The following is a 21,366-nucleotide window of genomic DNA, read 5'->3' as shown; positions in this document are numbered from 1 at the left end:
TCCAGTCTGATGTCTGTCCACCTGTCCTCACCTGAGAGTGTCCAGTCTCCAGTGTGGACCCTCCAGTCCAGCAGACAGCAGCTTGACTCCTGAGTCTCCTGGATGATTGTAGCTCAGGTCCAGCTGTCTCAGATAGGAGGGGTTGGAGTCCAGAGCTGAGGCCAGAGAAGAACAGCCGTCCTCTGTGATGAGACAACCTGACAGACTGAAGACACACACACTTCTGTCACTTCTGGGGACTTTTAAACTGAGAAAAAGTGATCATTCTCTGTTGTTGTGTTGATGTTGTACTGGGTGGGATAAGCGTGGCTGAGTGATGGACAGAGACGGATAGAGGAGGACGAGAAATCAAGAAACAACAGTAGAACCAGTCTATGTGGTCTGTCTTCAGACCTGGTGTCCCAACAAAGATCTGGCTACTGATTTAAACCAACTAGCAAAGAAAACTGTAATTCAATAACATCTCAACTATGTTTGTTGTCAGTTTTCATATTGAACTGGAGGAATTAAGTAACATTATTAATTAAATAACAAGTATTCTGAGAATAAAGTCAAATACAAAACTTGGAGTCTCAGAACATATCAGACATTCATGTGTTCAACTGCTCTTTTAGAGCCGCCATGTGAACTTTAGCAAAAGTGTCTTTTCAGGAATAAGAGCAAAGAAGTGAATATTTGGTGCATGTAAACGGATCATTGGAAGCTTCATAGGTAAACTTCTCAAAGTCCTTGAGTCTGACCTGAGAGTTTCCAGTCCACAGTGTGGACTCTTCAGACCAGCAGACAGCAGCTCCAGTCCTGAATCCTGCAGGTCGTTGTTACTCAGGTCCAGGTGTCTTAGACTGGAGGACTGGGAGCTGAGAACTGAGGACAGACCTTCACAGCTTCTCTCTGAGAGGTTACAGCCACTGAGTCTGAAGAGGAATCAGAAATGTGTGATGAAACTAGAACAAACAACTGTTCGTCTCCTTGGAATTAACAATGAAAACTCCTCAGCAAGATCGAAAACAGGCTTTACAAAGACTTAACTTGTCTTTGTATTGCAGTCCTTCACAAGAACAACAAGAACATTTCATTCATTGACCTTTAAACTTAACCAGCAAGGATTTTATCAATGAGAAAAAAACTCATCCTAAAACCAGAAATAAATGTAAAATGTGGTAGAAAAGAATTCAATGTAACTTCTGTCGACACTGTTCCAACACTAACTTCACGTGTTCAAACATGATGAGAAAACTCTTTGTATTCCTTGAAAATCATTGATTCTTTTCATGTTTTACTAGATAGAATCTTATCATTCCAAGCAGAAAGTGAGTTCTTCTGCTGCGTTCACACCAAACCTGAAGTGATGTTTGAGTTTGACTGCAGGATGAATTGGTTTTATTTGTGGGATCATTTGTGTTTAGTCACGACACTCATGCTAGACACACCAGCGAGGAGGCGGGGCTTATCTCCATGTAGAAACAACCAGGGTTCCTCCATCACGGATGAAATAACCACTATTGCTGCTTTGTACATGTTGTGAAGTCCCAGATACACCAGGAAACCAAACGCCGTCCTGTCTGAGTTCATAGCCTCATGACGACAACAGCATTTAGAAACGCCAGCTGGATTTGTAAAACTATTCAAAGTTAGAACGGCAGGGGAAAGACAAACAAGACGTTTGGTTTCTTTAGTGATTTTGTTCTTCTGCTGTTAGATCGTTACCAGCAGAAACGGGTTTCATCAGCCATGGAAACAGATTAGTAGCAAAAGTGTCTTTTCAGGAATAAGAGCAAAGAAGTGAATATTTGGTGCATGTAAACGGATCATTGGAAGCTTCATAGGTAAACTTCTCAAAGTCCTTGAGTCTGACCTGAGAGTTTCCAGTCCACAGTGTGGACTCTTCAGACCAGCAGACAGCAGCTCCAGTCCTGAATCCTGCAGGTGGTTGGTACTCAGGTCCAGGTCTCTTAGACTGGAGGACTGGGAGCTGAGAACTGAGGACAGACCTTCACAGCTTCTCTCTGAGAGCTTACAGCCACTGAGTCTGAAGAGGAATCAGAAATGTAGAATAAAAAACAGAACAAGTCTGGCTTACTTCGGTGCTAATCCCCTTCACTTTAATTATCAGACGGCTGACGGCAAGACACGGAGTGTTAGCTTGTGTCTGGTTGTAGCATTTATTCACCGACAAACATGCGGTACCCACAATACACTGCTGCACACTGTACCACGCTGTAATCTAACCGATGACTTCATACTTGATATGGAAATTTTGTACTTCTTGATGAGAGATATCTGAACTGAAGACTTACACATGAGAAGGTTTGGTGTGAATGTGACCTGTGACCTGTGGCCTGTGGCCATTTGTGTGTGTTTTGCAACCCATGTGTGCCTTGCGACATAGTTGTGGTTTATGACCCAGGTAGGGTTTGTGACCCATGCAAGGTTTAGTTAAACATTTGAGTTTACGACTTCCATCCCTGTGAACTGAGTGAAAACACACCCACAAGAAGATGGATAAATATCATGTTTGTCTCACAATACGTTGAGTCTACACATTGTAACAGACCAGCATGTTGCTCTGTGAATTCTCCTCTTGATCAAGATTAAATCCCTGTTTGGACCTTGAGCTGACTCCGATCTCCTTCCTCCAGTTCTATACCAACGGGTAATTATTATAACACTTTGGCGCCCAACGTGGGGCCCCAATATCTTTCCCTCTCTTCGTACCAGAGGACCTGAAGACCTTAAGGCAGAGGAAATAGAAACCCTCTGAAAGACCTCCACCGCGGGGCTCATATAGCCTCGTTTGGGACAGGAGGCCAGGTCCTCTGAAGAGGGGGCGGTAACGGGGCCAACCACAGAGGGGAGACGGACCAGCCAGGCAAACAGAGTCAGGGACTCATCGAAAGGGTAAGAAATTTCTAATAAGTAAAGCAAGTCGGGAACTTGGGGGATCGATCTCTTAGAATAGGTCAAAGGACCTAATAGGAAAAAGGAAATAAATAGAATCAAGCCAAGGCTTGGGGGAGCAAGACTCTCTTAGATTTAGGGCAGGACCCTAAATCCAGGTAAACTGTCTTTGGAAGGACAAGGATTAAACTAATCCCGAAGGCCTGCGAAAACAAAAAGACGTCAGGGAAAGGGTTAGAGACCCATAGGTAAGAGTACTCAAAAGGAAAAGAAATGAAAAGACCGGTAAAATAGAAAAAACGTTTAAATAAAAATACGCATTGAAAATAATTAAATAGATAAATAAATAAATAAACAAATAACTAAACAAATTCAAGCTGGGAAATTGTAATAGTTGTTTTAAATTGTTGTTGTTTTTTTTTTAAATATTGTTGTTGTGAACCTGACGAGGTTCAATATAAATGAGACGCAAAACGAATGAGCCAGAAAGCTCTAGATAATGTAAAATATATAAAGAAGTGGGGAAAAAAGTATGGGTTTAAAGGAAAGGTTAAAGGGAAGTGAGAAAAGGCAGAAGAAAGAGGGATACACACAGGCGAAAGCATGGTTAGAAGATAGGAAGAAAAGGAGAAAAAGGAAAAGAAAAAGATTCAGTATGTAATAAACTTTATCCTGTTTTGTACTCCAACCGAGATAAACAGGATGACAAGTATGTGCCTCTGGGTCTCCACCCTCCCCCGTACATCATCCCTCAGCCACTGCCGCCTCTTGTCCAGGCCTCAGCTCCACTCCTTCGCCCTCTCTCTCTCTTCGCATCTACTCTCTCCACTCCTGCACCGATAGCAACAGTTTATAAGGAAGCACCTAATTGGTGTTGGAACTGCTGGGATACAAGCTACGACTGACTATGAAAAGCCAAGAAAGGCGGAACAAAAAAAGGCAAGTGAAATATTTGTCATGGATGATGATGATGATGATGATGAAAATTATGCTAATTCATTTACTGATGTGTATTTCCGAGGCAATGTTAGCCGTGGAGCCTGGAGAGGGAGAGGAAGAGGAGAAGGACGGGGAGGACGGAGATTTGGAGATGAGAGCTCCTACAGTTGTGGTAAATTTGGACATTGGGCTCGAGAACGCAGAGCTCCAAAGGGCAGAGGTCAAGGAGGCTGGCGGGGGAGAGGAGGAGCAGGGAGACCCAGACGAGTTGATGATTCATCGGCGTGACTTCAATAAATCAGGTCATGCATGGACACACACACACACACCAAGACACAGAAGAGAAGAAGTATGTTCACTAGAAAGTGCTGAAATATTTTTAAGCATGAATCAGAAACCGATTACCGATCACCAGATTATTGGTTAACAATTATAAAACTTTAAAACTTGTTTTCTATGCGAGACGGGAGCATGCAGAACAATTAGAATAATCAGAAAAGATGAAGGCGGTAGTAGACTGCCTACAGACAACTATTCTTTTCGATGGCCATGTCCGCAAACTTAGCAAAATTTGAACCCCCGTGTAAAAGCCAGATACTATTATATGTGGATGACATCTTAATAGCGTCTAAAACTGAAATAGATTGCAAAACAGATACCTTAGCTCTATTAAAGTTCTTAGCTGAACAAGGACATAAGGTCAGCAAAAATAAATTACAATTGTGGCAAACGGTTGTAAAATATTTAGGTTTTAATATTTCACAGGCAGGTAAACATCTAGACGAGAAAAGGAAAACAGCTATTTTACAAGCACCAAAACCTACAACCAAAAGACAAATGATGTCTTTCTTAGGTATGACCAATTTTTGCAGACAATGGATTGCTAATTATGCTGAAATAGCACAACCGCTCCAAAATGCTATATATGACCAACCTATGGCAGCTGCTTCTATAGTGTTATTTCACCCACTGACACTTATGGTGTCACATGCGGTCTCAGCACTTCTAATGCAGAACAAAATAGCCTTTATGTCACCAGCGCGACATCTTAGTTGTATGACTATCCTACTGTCACAGCCACATCTCACTATAGAGAGATGCACTACATTAAACCCATCAACCCTGCTACCAAATGAAACAGATGGATTAGCACATGATTGTGTAGGAGAAACTAGTGCTAGAGTTTTACCAAGACTAGATCTCACCGATGTACCACTTGATGCTGCTGATATTGTGATATTTGTGGATGGCTCATGTAAAAAGAATCCTGACGGGACAAATGTAAGTGGATATGCTGTAGTAACATCTGACAAGGTTTTGAAGTCAGGCTCCTTACCGTCGCATTTCTCTGCACGGGCAGCAGAACTTGTTGCACTTACAGAGGCGTGCAAAATAGGGAGAAATAAAGATATAACTGTATATACAGATAGCCAGTATGCATTCTCGACACTTCACGTGTTTGCACAACAGTGGAAAAATAGAGGCATGGTAACATCTACAGGGAAACCTATTACACATAAAGATCTCATTTTGCAGCTACTGGATGCCGTTCAACTGCCAAGAAAAGTTGCAATGTGCAAGTGTGCCGCACATACTACAGGTAAAGATTTTATTTCAATGGGGAATAAAAAAGCGGACGAGGAAGCAAAACGAGCGGCTGCTACTCAGAAAAATGTAGATGACATTTATACTACTGAGACTACGCTTACACATATAGATCATGACATTTTGAGAGACATGCAAAATAGTTCACCGGAGACTGAAAAAGGCATGTGGCGAAATAAAGGAGCCACACAGACAGAAACGGGGATTTGGGAGAGCCTCGACGGAAAGCCTATACTACCAAAAAATGTATTTAGATTTGCTGCGATATTGAGTCATGGGATTACCCATGTCTCAACAGGAGGGATGGTATCCACAATAGAGAACATTTTTACTACATATGGATTTCACAATTACACAAAAAATGTTGTGCCTCATGATTGATTTGCTCTAAACATAATGCTCAAGGTAGACTACGTCCTAAACCAGGTAAATTCCCAGAAGCGACATACCCATTCCAATGTATCTGTATGGATTTTATTGAATTAAACAAAGCTGAAGGAAAGAAATACTGTTTAGTGATAGTGGATATGTTCTCCAAATGGGTAGAAATTACACCAACAGTGAACAATGATGCAATAACTGTGGCCAAAATTTTGGCTACAATAATAGCTCCAAGGTATGGTTTTCCAGAAAAGATTTATTGTGATAACGGTCCTCATTTTAGGAATCAAGTAATACAAAAGCTATCGGAAATATTTTCAATCCAACTCAGGTTCCATTGTAGTTATCATCCACAGTCAGCAGGACTGGTGGAAAGAAACAACGGAACTATTAAAGCAAAACTGAGAAAGGCTATGGAAGAAACAGGGAAGAGTTGGGTAACATGTCTACCAGCTGTAGCATTAAGCTTACACATTCAACCTAACAGTACAGGATTATCACCATTTGAAATATTATATGGAAGGCCATTTAGGGTACCGCTAATAGATACAAAGGGAGATGATACAAGATTGACTGAAACAATCGTTGACTACATGTCAAAAATGATGAAGAACAAAAGTGTTATGTCTACAGTATCTCCTCCTACAGATCCAGCACCAACAGGAGGGCCAATAAACCCAGGAGATTGGGTGTTTATCAAAGTCCTGAGGCGGGGGATTGGTCAGCTCCCCGTTGGGAAGGACCCTATCAAGTGTTACTGTCTACACCAACAGCAGTCCGCATAGCTGAAAGACAGACTTGGATCCATCTCACACACTGCAAAAGAGCACAAATACCACTGTCAGATAAGTAGAAGCATTCACCATGCCGGATTTAAAACTATGCTTAATGACTGTTTTATGTGTGACCACAATTGCATTCCTTATTTCAAATATAGGGACACAAGGCCAGGTATACGATAAAATGAGGGAAAGAGCTATAGGAATACAATCCAGGTGGGACACTAGTAGAGGTGTAGTGATAATAAAATGTACTGAAGGGATGAATTGCATTGCTCAGATTGATGCATGTCAGGTTTTCCCCTGTTCAGGACAACACTTTCACTGGCCGGAGACAGAAAATTATATCTGTGTCACCACGGAGGTATGCAGCACATATAGAAAAGTGTGGGGTAGAACTGTTCATATAAGTGGGTGTGCGTGTGAGAAGTGGAGTTGGGTAATTGCTAATACATGACCACGGGATTGGGGATACAACCCAAATTCTAACTTGAAAAACCGACTGAAAATTATCAAGATATCTGCAAAACAAGATATTTGCAGAACAAACAATTGTAATCCTGTAAACGTATGCCCTAGAAACAGGATTCACAGACTCAAATGTATGGCTACAATGGATTGTTTACACAGCCCGAAACAGCAAGTTATCGTCTTCCAATTGTCTAGCATGTGCAGCAGCCAGGCCGGGGTTAGGCACAGTGCCTTTTCCCCTTAATCCAGATAATGATCCAAAAGGTTTTCGTTGCATGCTAGAATTATACAAATCAGAGAATGCTACAAACTGCACCACTTTGAAACTTCTGTTCCCCCCAGTGTCACCACAGATTAAACCACCTTGGTTTACGCTGTACACCGGGAATTATACCTGCTTGACACGAAGCAGAGGTACTGTGTCAGTAGGAGTATTGACAACCTGTAAAACCATCATTGATGTAATTAAGGGCGAGAGCAATGTCACTGATGACATAGTGAATGATCAAACCATGGCCAGAGCTGATGTATGGTGGTTCTGTGGAGGTAAGATACTCAGAGCAAAATTACCAACTGATTGGAAGGGAACTTGTGCTATGGTACAATTATTAATGCCGACATATATTTTACCATATGACACAATGGCATTAGAAAAAGTGGCGATACATAATTTACGAACAAAGAGAAATGCACCAGCAGGATCTTTTGACAGCAGAGTTTATATAGATGCAATTGGTGTTCCTCGAGGTGTTCCTGATGAGTTTAAAGCCAGAAATCAGGTTGCTGCAGGATTTGAATCACTCCTGGCTTGGTGGGTAACCGTTAATAAAAATGTGGATTGGATAAATTACGTCTATTATAACCAACAAAGATTTTTAAATTACACTAAGGAAGCAATTGGGGGCATACATCAACAGTTAGATAAGACTAGTTTAATGGCATGGCAGAATAGGATGGCGTTAGGACATTTTTGGAAAATGGGCAGGTTCTATGAAAACTATGATGTTATCTGTAACCGTAATGATTGCCATTCTAATCGTTTGTGGATGTTGTTGTATCCCCTGTTTGAGAGGACTGTTACAGAGACTCATTGACACCGCTGTGACTAAAACAACTATGCTGTACGAAAGGATCCCCATCACCGATGATCACCGAGGGGACTATGAGAATGCAGCACAAGAAAATGTTACTTCTGATCTGACAGATGATGATTTATATGGTAACCTCTTTGATGAGGATAAGGACACTACGGACTAAGAGATATGTTTATTCTACTAATTATGATGAGACTACAGAAAATCTAACTGAAGTTGTAGTTTTCTGAATTGGCCGACTAGAGCCACTTAGGAGAAAAATATTCACAGCATTTGTACATATTGAAGGTGACCCCATTTCTTTTGTTCTTTTTACGTGCAAGGGATAGTTTAACTAGGTAGGGATAGGTCCGTAGCCAAGCCCGATGGGTTGACTAGCTTGGCGAGGACATTTATGTTTTGTTTTTGGGGGCAACAATGTAATCAAAATGCTTTTGAATTTATGTTTATTTTTATATAATTTCTGTGCCTTGTTAAATGGAGTACCTGCGGGTGGTTGCCGGGGCAGCGGGACCGTGAGAGAGTTTCCCTTTCTAGAAGAATAATGGATAATAAGAATGTTTTGAACTGCCTGATAGGGTTTTTGCTCTCACACTTCACAAAATGTATGTTATGATTATGCTTAGAATCAGCATAAACAGGAGGGATATGATATGGAAATTTTGTACTTCTTGATGAGAGATATCTGAACTGAAGACTTACACATGAGAAGGTTTGGTGTGAATGTGACCTGTGACCTGTGACCTGTGGCCATTTGTGTGTGTTTTGCAACCCATGTGTGCCTTGCGACATAGTTGTGGTTTATGACCCAGGTAGGGTTTGTGACCCATGCAAGGTTAAGTTAAACATTTGAGTTTACGACTTCCATCCCTGTGAAATGAGTGAAAACACACCCACAAGAAGATGGATAAATATCATGTTTGTCTCACAACACGTCGAGTCTACACTTAGTAACAGACCAGCATGTTGCTCTGTGAATTCTCCTCTTGATCAAGATTAAATCCCTGTTTGGACCTTGAGCTGACTCCGATCTCCTTCCTCCAGTTCTAAACCAACGGGTAATTATTTTAACACTACTCACCGTCTCACTCTCTCTCTCTTTATACTTCAACGTACAGAGAGCCAACAGTGTTAATGCATTAAAAAGATGAATGTGTTAAATCCACAAATGAATCATCCCGCGTTAACACGTTCATTTTGATGCCCAAATATTTAAACATCAAACTGCAGAGAAAAGAGTTTGGTTTCCTTTAGTGATTTGTTCTTTTGGTGGAGCCGAATGAATTTGCACATTGATATTTTATATTTTTGTCTATTTTACTTTCAGGTTCTGATTATTGAAACAGTAAATCAGCAAGTACTCAGTAGTTGAATAGTTTTTTCACTAAATAGTTTTTTCCTCAAGTAACTATTTGGATGACTACTATTTATTATTTACTTTTTGCTGTTTGGAAAACCAATCAAATCATTCAGAATGCAGATAGAACCTTGTAATTCCATGGTGGTTCGTTGTATTTTGAATATAAAAACTATATTTACAGAGCTTTGCTGGAGGCTTGGACCACCGGCAGCAGCCTCAGAAGAGCCTTCTCTGAAGCAGAGTATTTCTTCAGGTCAAACACGTCCAGACGTTTTTCTGACGACAGTAAGATGAAGACCAGAGCTGACCAATAAGAAGGAGACAGGTTCTTGTAGGAGAGACGTCCTGAAGTCATGGACTGTTGGATCTTCTTCACCAGAGAACGATCATTCAGTTCATTCAGACAGTGGAACAGGTTGATGCTTCTCTCTGGAGACAGATCCTCTTTAAGCTTCTCCTGGATGTACTGGACTGTTCCCTGATTGGTCTGTGAGCTACTTCCTGTTTGTGTCAGCAGACCTCGTAGGTGTTTCTGATTGGTCTTTAGTGACAGACCCAGAAGGAAGCGGAGGAACAGGTCCAGGTGTCCGTTTGGACTCTGTAAGGCCTTGTCCACAGCTCTCTGGTGCAGACGTGTTAGTTTACGTTTGTTTCTGGTGACTTCAGACGCCCCGGAGGTTGTTGGTTCTTCTGCCATCAGATTGACACCAGAGTTGATGAAGGTCAGATGGACATGAAGAGCAGCCAGAAACTCCTGAACACTCAGATGGACGAAGCAGAACACCTGGTCCTGGTACAGTCCTCTCTCCTCTCTGAAGACCTGTGTGAACACTCCTGAGTACACTGAGGCTGCTTTGATATCGATGCCACACTCTGTCAGGTCTGGTTCATAGAAGATCAGGTTTCCTTTCTGCAGCTGCTCAAAAGCCAGTTTTCCCAGAGACTCAATCATCTTCCCGGTCTCTGGACTCCAGTGTGGATCCGTCTCAGCTCCTCCATCATACTTGACGTTCTTCAGTTTGGACTGAACCACCAGGAAGTGGATGTACATGTCGGTCAGGGTCTTGGGCAGCTCCCCTCCCTCCCTGGTCTTCAACACGTCCTCCAGAACTGTAGCAGTGATCCAGCAGAAGACCGGGATGTGGCACATGATGTGGAGGCTCCGTGAGGTCTTGATGTGGGCGATGATCCTGTTGGCCTGCTCCTCATCTCTGAACCTCTTCCTGAAGTAGTCCTCCTTCTGTGGGTCAGTGAACCCTCTGACCTCTGTCACCATGTCAACACACCCAGGAGGGATCTGATTGGCTGCTGCAGGTCTTGTGGTGATCCAGAGACGAGCAGAGGGAAGCAGTTTCCCCCTGATGAGGTTTGTCAGCAGCACTTGGACTGAGGTGGACTCTGTAACATCAGTCAGGATCTCGTTGTTGAGGAAGTCCAGAGGAAGTCGACACTCGTCCAGACCGTCAAAGATGAACACAACCTGGAACCCTTCAAACCTGCAGATTCCTGCTTCTTTGGTTCCAGGGAAGAAGTGATGAAGGAGTTCCACCAAGCTGAACTTCTTCTCTTTCAGCAGGTTCAGCTCTCTGAAAGTGAATGGAAACGTGAACAGTATGTCCTGGTTGGCTTTGTCTTCAGCCCAGTCCAGAGTGAACTTCTGTGTTAACACTGTTTTCCCGATGCCAGCCACTCCCTTTGTCATCACTGTTCTGATTGGTTCATCCCTTCCAGGTGAGCCTTTAAAGATGTCTTCTTGTCTGATGGTTGTTTCTGGTCTGTCTGGTTTCCTGGATGCCGTTTCAATCTGTCTGACCTCATGTTGGTCATTGACCTCTGCAGTCCCTCCCTCTGTGACGTGGAGCTCCGTGTAGACCTGATTCAGGAGGGTTGGGTTTCCAGCTTCAGTGATGCCCTCAAACAAACACTGGAACTTCTTCTTGAGGTTAGACTTGAGTTTACGTTGGTACACTGCACCAGCGGTTCCTGGATAAACAACAAAGGAACCCAGTTAGTGGATCCTACAGACCCTTTTACAGTCTATGAACAAGCCATGTATTAGAGCCATGTATCCCTGTAGTCCTCAGTATGAGTGACTTTTTTAATGATTAAATCAGAACTATTGGAGACAATATCAATCGGGTGCAACATGAAATAAATAAAAGACTTTTACAAGACAAACAGAACTGAAGGATATAACCCTTTGAAATGCAGCTGCAAAGCTCCACGAGTCAGTCACTACAACACATCACAATACAGCATCATAGAAAGAGACGGTATGATGACGTGTTGAAAATAGTACCGTTGGGTTTTCTAAATATCCTGGTAGACCGTAACCTAACCATTTAGTTCCTACGAGCTGAAAGTCACCAGTTAACACGGTCACTGGGTGAAGTGAAACACCTGTTTCTCTGAAACGGTCGTGATCCTGTCTGAACTCTGTAGAACTTGAGTGTTGGAATATCGATTCTGACATCCGAACATTAACAAACATTGAAGTTATGTGCAGCCTATTAAGAGTTTGGAAATATGAAGTTCTTCATATTGAATCCTTCTCTTCTTTCCACCATGTTAAATCTGTTAAAATCCTCTTACCCATCAGCACACAGTCAGCCAGCTCCTCCTGCTTCATTCTCCTCAGGAAGTCCACTGTGATCTTCTGAAACGCCTCTCTGCTCCTCCTTTGCTCTTCATCCTCACCGTCCAACAACTCCTCATCCTCACTCTCCAAGCATTCTGGGTAATCTGGACTCAGGACCTTCTGGTTCTCCTCCAGCAGCTGGAACAGAAGGATAAACTGAACATGAACTCTAAAGAACCCAACATGGGATTCATGTGTGGGTCTGAGCAGCATGGAGACCACTAGAACCAGTTCAGCATTGAATCTGTAGTCGATGTGGTTAATAGTGAAAGGTGAGCTTGTACATGTACTCACCATAAATATGGAGTCCAGGTGTGTTTGATGCTGCCGGGTAAACGGAACCTCTGAGATCTGCTGAACTCTGTGGAGAAAACCAAGTTCAAAGAGTCACTAAAGCACAGACTGGAGATCAGAAGTGGACGTTGTCATGGCGACGTCACCCGTTGGTTTGTGGACTACGGTTTTGAAGCCTCGGGTTCTGATGAACACAAGCGGCAGAGCGGCACCCTGAGCAGCAACCTTACTGGATCTGGATCCATGTGGATTCTGGTGTGAAGCTGCTAACAAAGTTAGCTTCATAATTCAAGGTCAACTTTACAGCTACGTGTTAAAGTCATCTTAGTAGCTAACCGTTGGCTTCTCAAACCTGCAGGAAACCTCATTCAGGTCTTGGTCCAGATGGTGTAGCTGGTGAACTGTACTTGATATGGCTGCTGTTGGTCCTTGTGTGAGTCTTTCTAACACAGACTTGACAGATTGTCTCTCTGGTTGCTGCTTGCTTGCCTTGAACTTTCTGTTAATGGATGATTAAAGTTAAAAAAATATCAAAGTTCCAACGTTGCCTTTGCTTCCCATGAAAACCTGAACCCTGGCCTGATCCAGGACCTGATACGTGTCTGTTTCTCCCTTCGTACCTGTTCCTGGACTTTGACCGGTTGCCTGTTCCTGATTCCTCTGGATTTCTTTACGTGTTTAGACCAAACCGGTCTCCCAATGCATCAAGTACCCAGTTTGGTCAGACCCACTTGGAGTCTGATGCTGATGCACCAGGTTTTCAAGTAGCTCCGATGTAAACCCAGCTTAGTTTAGCTGAGCTTAGTGTAGATCCACTTCTTTGGCATTAGCTGTGACGTTAGCCAAGTTAGCTTCTCTCTGACTCTTAACTTTTCTCTGGCTGGTCTAGACCTGATTTATCCTCCAAGGAGAGTCCAGGTTCAGTTCTTACCTTCCATCAGCAGCTTGTTCAGTTTTAAATGCAATAGGGCGACCCATAGACCAGTCACTCTTCATGGACACACAGCTGGGTCCAGGTCCAGGTCCAGGTCCAGGGGCGTCTGGTCTCACTTGCTGCACCCTGAAACAATAATTACAATTTAAGATTCTCACTAGATAATCTTCATACATCACAATATAATCCACAACACCCAGTTATCACAAAACATGATTATCCCAATACGATATGATCATGATACATAGGTCATGATATGGAGGTAAGACCCTCTTCGTATCTAGAACGTCACGAGTGATGCAAATAAACACAAATGATCCTGCTGTCAAACTAAGTAATGTGAGGTGAAAGTTGCATTGTGGGAGATGTTTGGCAGTTCAGACCTTCACATTATTCATTCATGCGTGTAAATTACAAACTACTCAGGTGGAAGATTGCACCAGCTGTTGTGAATTAATGTGTGTTTTTGAGGTTCAACAGACCAACAGAGAAAAGATCTGAATTTCCCAGTTAAACTTTCATTTCTATCATATCATCATATCATTTTCATAGTTTATGACTACATCCACAGGAACAACAAACCTTACAAACTAACAGAATACAGACGAGTGAGATCAGAGGAAGCTATCAATGCACTAAAAAAGGACTTAATGGCCCAAAACTGGGACATAATATACCAAAAATAGACATTGATAGTGCTTATGAAACATTCATTACTATGTTTAAGTCACTATATGATAAAAAACTGTCCAATCAAAGAATATAACAGAAAAAAAAAAAAAATGAATACTGAATGTCCATGAAATATAACGGGATTACAAAATGCCTGCAAAAAAATACACTCTACAGAGATTTCCTAAGACAGAGAACTAAAGATTAAGAAAATAAATATAAAAAGTACAAGAATAAGTTGACTTATATGGATCCTCGGTGGGGGGACGTTTCAAAGATGGAGCCTGCAGCAGCTCTGGGTCGATTCCTCTCCCTTCTCCCTTGCATGCTGACCCATTGCTTTGACATTGACACCCTCGTTGCTTGTTCTCGTTGCCTTTCGTTCGTACCAGTGTAAACTGATGGAGGTGGCAGAGTTTCTGGACCACAGTGTATTTGTTATTTTGCAGTCAGTCCAGTTTTAGTAGTGGTGAGTAGCCTGAAGCCTTAGGGAGTGAGGTAAGACAACCTGTATTTGGTTTCCTTTTATTTTGGATAGGAAAGCTAGTTTTACCACCCAGCTGTTTTGTTTGTTGTTTTAGGTATTGCTCACCCTGAAGCCTCTCTTGTTTGGGTGAATAAATCCCCTTTATTTTGGACTGCATCCGTTCTGGTTTTGTGTGGTTTATTCTGGGAGTGGGAAAAGAGAGGGGTCATATGTGTTATGTCCTGGCAACCCCTAGGCCAGGCGTAACAAGTATACTTAATAGTATTATCAGAAATGGCGCGGGGAAGACAAACTACCCTAAATATTTTATTGAAGGACAAAGAAAAATATAATATGGAGGATGTAGCTAACAGCTTTAATAATTTTTTTGTAAATGTTGGACCAGACCTGCCTAAACAAATCCCAGATCCAGGGACATCTGGAGAAATGTATGAGAATTTATTGGAGATAAATCCCTGCTCTATGTTTCTTAAGGCAGTAGATGAAAAAATAACTTTTGGACATTGTTAAAACATGTAAAAACAAAACGTCCACTGATTTAAACGACATTGACATGTCGTTAGTTACAGTTTTCTCAGTGGCTTGAGTGCTTTTCTCACATCACTATTAGCATTTGCACAGCAGTTAGTGCATTTCTCAAAACAATTAGTGCAAACTGCAAAACCTAGTGGATAACCTGCAAAATCACGTCACTTGCTCAAAATGGATAGTCCATTCCTCAAAAGCAAGTATTCATGGCAATGAAACTGCCAGTGTCATCAAAATTAAAGTTTTGACACCATCGTTTATGAACAAGATAGTCAAATGGCTTTGTCATGTTTTCATTATGACATGTTATTCTCTCAGTGTTTTCCAATGCAAAGGTCAGAACTCAGTGACGCTACCTGAAAATGCTCAAGACAGCACTAGACACTACTTGTACAGCCAGTTGAAAACTACAGTAAAGCCTCGGTTATGCTTCCACGTAGTGATCACGCAACGGCCACGCAGTTGCTTGGAGACCGTGATGGTGAGGTTTACGTGTCGAAATGCAATTCAATGCCACACCAGTAGAGTCGCTATGTTTTTATAAAGACTGACCGACCGACCAAGACTCTTGTTTGTTCAAGTAGCTCCGATGTAAACCCAGCTTAGTTTAGCTGAGCTTAGTGTAGATCCACTTCTTTGGCATTAGCTGTGACGTTAGCCAAGTTAGCTTCTCTCTGACTCTTAACTTTTCTCTGGCTGGTCTAGACCTGATTTATCCTCCAAGGAGAGTCCAGGTTCAGTTCTTACCTTCCATCAGCAGCTTGTTCAGTTTTAAATGAAACAGGGTGACCCATAGACTGGTCACTCTTCATGGACACACAGCTGGGTCCAGGTCCAGGTCCAGGTCCACGGGAGTCTGGTCTCACTTGCTGCACCCTGAAACAATAATTACAATTTAAGATTCTCACTAGATAATCTTCATACATCACAATATAATCCACAACACCCAGTTATCACAAAACATGATTATCCCAATACGATATGATCCTGATACATAGGTCATGATATGGAGGTAAGACCCTCTTCGTATCTAGAACGTCACGAGTGATGCAAATAAACACAAATGATCCTGCTGTCAAACTAAGTAATGTGAGGTGAAAGTTGCATTGTGGGAGATGTTTGGCAGTTCAGACCTTCACATTATTCATTCATGCGTGTAAATTACAAACTACTCAGGTGGAAGATTGCACCAGCTGTTGTGAATTAATGTGTGTTTTTGTGGTTCAACAGACCAACAGAGAAAAGATCTGAATTTCCCAGTTAAACTTGCATTTCTATCCTATCATCATATCATTTTCATAGTTTATGACTACATCCACAGGAACAACAAACCTTACAAACTAACAGAATACAGACGAGTGAGATCAGAGGAAGCTATCAATGCACTAAAAAAGGACTTAATGGCACAAAACTGGGACATAATATACCAAAAACAGACATTGATAGTGCTTATGAAACATTCATTACTATGTTTAAGTCACTATATGATAAAAAACTGTCCAATCAAAGAATATAACAGAAAAAAAAAAAAAAATGAATACTAAATGTCCATGAAATACAACGGGATTACAAAATGCCTGCAAAAAAATACACTCTACAGAGATTTCCTACGACAGAGAACTAAAGATTATGACGGTTTGGGTTTTCTTTTAATATGGTGGGCGCCAGCCAGGTTTCTCTCCTGGCATTTAAGATCAGTCAAAAAAGTCCCCAAAACACACCATACAAGGATGAAACCTAAAATAGTACCACCCTTTTTAAATTAAATCTCATTGTGTTAACTGGAACAACAACAACGGGGAAAAACAACACATGCAACAAAATCATCAACCATAAATTAAGGAGACCACAAAATAGGTTCTTCTTTTGAAAAAATAAAGTTTAGTTCAGTTTTCTTCAAGCAAAATCAGTTCATTCAAATTATAGTTCTTCAAAAATAAAGTTCAGTTCAGTTTCTTCAAGCAAAATCAGTTCATTCAAATTATTGTTCTTCAAAAATAAAGTTCAGTTCAGTTTCTTCAAGCAAAATCAGTTCATTCAGATTATAGTTCTTCAAAAATAAAGTTTCTCAAACAAAAGAGAGAAGAAAAGAAAAAAAAAGTCAGTTAAATGAAATCAGGGGAAAAAGAAAAAACGTCAGTCTGTACTCACAGTCAGTCAGTCAGGTATTATTGTCGGGTTTGGATGGGTGAAGTTCCGGTTCCGGTTCCGGCGAGCGTCGGCGTTACCCCGAAATTTCCGGGTTGTCACACTCCCTCCCCCTTGAGAAAAGCCGGAATTATTTCCTAATTTATGGAGGCTGTCAACAATTTTTCCTGTCTCCTGTGTCCAAAGCAGAGGTAGGGAAGCCAAGGAAATCTTCCTCATCACTGTCTTCATGAAAAATGTCAAGGACTTGTTGATGCTGTTTCCGGTCCAGCTCTTCAGCGCTGGGATAACAGGGTTTTAGCTGCGCCACATTAACCACACGCAAGTCCTCTCCCGTGTCCTCCAGAACAACCTCAAAATTTGTCAGCTTTTGAAAGAGGGTGAGTTTTGATCCATACACGGTCTTTTTCTGAGAAATTTCCATCTCTCCTCCCTTTATCATAATAGTGTTTTTGTCTTGTTTTTGCTTTTTCCAAGTTAATTTCCACCAGCTTCTTGAATTCCTCAATTTGTTTTGTAGTAGCGTATGCAGTTGTGTCAGGGTTACACAGCCGGGGCATGAGCTCAGCGTCCAGGGGGCCCTTCAGGGGTCGACCAAGGTTGAGCTCTGCCGGTGTAACTCCAATGGACTCGTGCACAGCTGAATTTAGAGCAAAGCGGAATTCGGGTAAGTACTTGTCCCAGTTCTTGTGTTTTTCTTGTACATATGAGGCAATCATGGCTTTCACATTTCGGTTAACTCTTTCTGTCAGGTTTGTTTGTGGATGGTAGGCTGAAGTCCTCTTCTGCCTGAGATTCCAGCGGCTACATGTTTCCTCAAAAACGGATGCAACAAACTGAGGTCCTCTGTCCGACAGTATGTAGGATGGTACACCCCAGCGGGTCAGAATTTCTTTTGTTAGGATCTGGGATACTGTCTCAGAGGTGGCTTTACGAAGTGGGAACATCTCAACCCATCTGGTGTAATAGTCGACAAAAACAAGGAGGTAGACGTTGCCGTTTGAGCTTCGGGGGAAGGGTCCCATGAGGTCAACTCCCAGCATTTCCCAAGGTTTTTGTACCACAGTCTGTTGGAGTTTTCCAGGTGGCTTCCGGGTCTCAGGTTTGTAGAGCTGGCAAACTTGACAACATTGCACATAACTTTTTACCTCCAGGCTCATTCTAGGCCAATATACAAGAGCTTGTAATCTCTTATAGGTCTTGTACCTCCCAAAATGGCCAGAGAGAGGATCGTCGTGATAGTGAGCGAGTAACTGAGGACGGAGAGAAGTGGGCATGTATATTTGATACAGGGTTTTATGAGGTAATTTCACCACTCTGTATACCTTATCTTCCAGAACAGTGAACTTTGTAGCCAAATCTTCAGTCACTTCCCCTGTTTCCATGATTTTGTTGTATAGGTTCTTGATATCCGAGTCCCCCTGCTGGGATCTCCAAATGTCTTCATCAGTAATCTGCAGGTCTCTAGAGGTGTCTCTTTTTGAACGCAGCACCACAGCACAAGTGGCATGGGGTTGTTGATCCTCCACAGGAGCTCTCGACAAAGCATCAGGCACAGTGTTATATTTTCCTTTGCGATACTCCACCGTAAAGGAGAACTCCTGAAGGCGAAGCGCCCATCGGATGAGCCGAGTGCTTGGCTTCTGGGTTTTAAAAACCCAGACAAGAGATGAATGATCAGTAACTACTGAGAAGTGTCTTCCTTCCAAATAGTATCTCCACTTTTCCAGGGCCCAAACAACAGCAAGACATTCCTGCTCTGTGGTGGAATAATTTCGCTCTGCCTGATTCAAGGTGCGGCTGGCAAAGGCAAGAACCTGTTCAGTGCCCAGACCAGTCTGTTGAGCCAAGACAGCTCCTATCCCAATGTCACTGGCATCTGTGTACACAATGAAAGGCAGATTGAAATCAGGATGTCCGAGGATTGGAGGTGAGACCAGACACTGCTTCAAGGTCTCAAATGCTTCCTGACAAGAAGAGGTCCAGATGAACTTTGCTCCTTTCTGTTTAAGGGCATTCAGTGGTTCAGTGATCCGAGAAAACCGGGGCACAAAGCGATGGTACCATCCTGTCATCCCCAAAAATCTTTGAAGTTCTTTGATGTTCCGTGGGACGGGGAAATCTTGTACTGCCTGGATCTTCTCATTATCCACTCCTATCCCAGCAGAGGATACAATGTGGCCCAGAAACTTCAAGGAGGTTCGAAAAAACTGACTCTTCTTCATATTCACTGTCAGGTTAGCAGCTCGTAGTCTGTCAAGCACTGTTTGAATGTCATTACCATGTTGTTCCACTGTAAGAGAGTAGATGATGATATCATCTAGGTACACAAAGCATATGTTTCCCCGTAGGTCTCCAAGAACTAGCTCCATTAGCCGTTGGAAGGTGGCTGGGGCATTCTTGAGGCCAAAGGGCATTACCTTAAACTGGTAAAGACCAAAAGGACAGACGAAGGCGGTCTTCTCCCGACTCTCTGGATCCATCCTGACTTGCCAATAGCCACTGTTGAGATCCAATGTTGTGAATGTGACTGCTCCGGCTAGTGATTCCAGTATTTCCTGGATATTAGGTAGGGGGTAGGCATCAGTATGTGTTGCCGCATTCAGCTTTCTGTAATCTACACAGAATCTTGGTTTTGGGTCTTGCTTTTTAGGCACCAGGACCACAGGAGCAGCATAAGGAGAGGTTGATGGCTCTATGATGTCCTTCTCTAGCATGTCCTCCACATGCTCCTTGATAACTTGAAGCTTGGTTGGTGAAACACGATAGGGCTTCTGTTTTATCGGTACCTCATGGGTAAGAAAGATTTTGTGTGTAAGAACACCCGTACATCCCAAAGTTTCACTGCAAACACCTGAATTTTTCTGTAGTTGATTTAACCATTGACTCTTTCCAAAATCATCCAGGTGTGCGTTGTCAGTGGCAGCTTGCAGGAGATCATGATATGGAAGCGGAGAAACCAGATTGACAGGAGCAACAGCAGAGAAGAAAGCAAGCTGAGGTGGACATCCAGCTTCTGATGGATTCAAGAACTGATATCTGCGCTCCAAATTGTTTTTAAACCAGTAGCTGTTCTGAGAGACATCAAATTGAAGGCCGGTTAAAGACATGAAATCAAGGCCCACAACTGCAGGAAACGCAAGGCTGCGTGCTGGCAGAATGATGCATGGTAAGGTCACTAATTGAGTCCGTAAGAACACCTTCAGCTCACTCCATCCTAATGGCTGTCTTCCCTCTCCATCTGCTAGATACAGGGGTCCTCTACTCCATGGTTTCAACACATCATGCTGCAGCTTTACTGTTGACCAGACTTTTTCATTTAACAAAGTGTAAGATGATCCCGTGTCTAGGACAGCAGTTCCTTTCCAAGAACCAATGCTCAATGGCACTATTAATTGGCAAGGGGGGGGAGGGCTTTCTGCTGGTAATGAAGGGAACATTTCCCTCAGAGAACTGGAGTGACTGGAAGGCTTGAATGAACCCAGAGTGGCAGGTCCTTCTTTACTGGGGTTTGTTTTCCCGCCCTGTTGGTATGGAGGTCTAGAAGATGAAGCTCTATGAGGGGTCCACTGTGGGCAAGAAGCAGGTGCGTGACTCCCCTTGCAGCGCCAACAGTACACCTGTTGTGGCTGGTTATGACTGGAATAATTTGAACGAACCGGGTTATCTTTATTGGGTGGTAATGGGGCATTTTCAGAAGTTGGTTTGTTTATTTTATTTTCTTCCATGCATTTTTCCTGTGTTCATATTGCAGCTGGTTCTCCCGGTCCTTCTCCAGTTGTTGGCCCAGACGCACAAGTCCATCAACGGAAGTAACTCCACTACTTCTCAGCTGACTGGCCAGTTGGGGGTTAATATTTTTCAAAATCATCTTGATTATTTCTTCTTTAATTTTTGGCTTCCAGCGTTTACATAAGGACTGATACATATATGCAAAATCTCTGACACTTTCACCTTCCTTCTGAACTCTGGTGCGCACTCTTTCCGCCAGCTCATCTTCATAATCCTCCGACAGGAAAGCAGCACGGAACTGCTCATGAAATTCTTTCCAAGTGTGTATTTTATGACGTCCCATGTCCCACCAGTCTCTTGCAGTCCCATGAAGCACATTACGCAAGGTGGCAATAAGCTCATCATC

At 42.5% G+C, this 21,366-nt stretch overlaps 3 protein-coding genes across 4 annotated transcripts in view; all 3 read right to left on the bottom strand.

Annotated features, from left to right (window-relative positions):
• The window catches only part of LOC311015324 (uncharacterized protein), a gene marked incomplete at its 3' end in the record, with an annotated part of 558,532 nt that overhangs the window by 433,321 nt on the left and 103,845 nt on the right, over positions 1 to 21,366 (bottom strand). The window contains exons 9-10 of the mRNA XM_084012477.1: positions 15,828 to 15,956; positions 13,391 to 13,519 (exon numbers count right to left, since the gene is read on the bottom strand). Coding sequence (XP_083868603.1) covers positions 13,391 to 13,519; positions 15,828 to 15,956 — 258 coding nt within the window. The remainder of the gene's footprint in view (positions 1 to 13,390; positions 13,520 to 15,827; positions 15,957 to 21,366) is intronic.
• LOC311010666 (NLR family CARD domain-containing protein 3-like) overlaps positions 1 to 21,366 on the bottom strand; it is a gene marked incomplete at its 5' end in the record, with an annotated part of 160,137 nt that overhangs the window by 62,579 nt on the left and 76,192 nt on the right. The gene's annotated exons all lie outside the window — the stretch shown is intronic.
• Positions 1 to 21,366, bottom strand: part of LOC311028678 (neoverrucotoxin subunit alpha-like) — a 116,064-nt gene that overhangs the window by 62,579 nt on the left and 32,119 nt on the right. The gene's annotated exons all lie outside the window — the stretch shown is intronic.

The sequence above is a fragment of the Eutrigla gurnardus genome (assembly GCF_963514095.1).
Source record: "Eutrigla gurnardus genome assembly, chromosome: 1".
NCBI classification, from domain to species: Eukaryota; Metazoa; Chordata; class Actinopteri; order Perciformes; family Triglidae; genus Eutrigla; species Eutrigla gurnardus.
The sequence above is the reverse complement of the archived record's forward strand: the minus strand, read 5'-3'. Positions and strand labels throughout refer to the sequence as shown.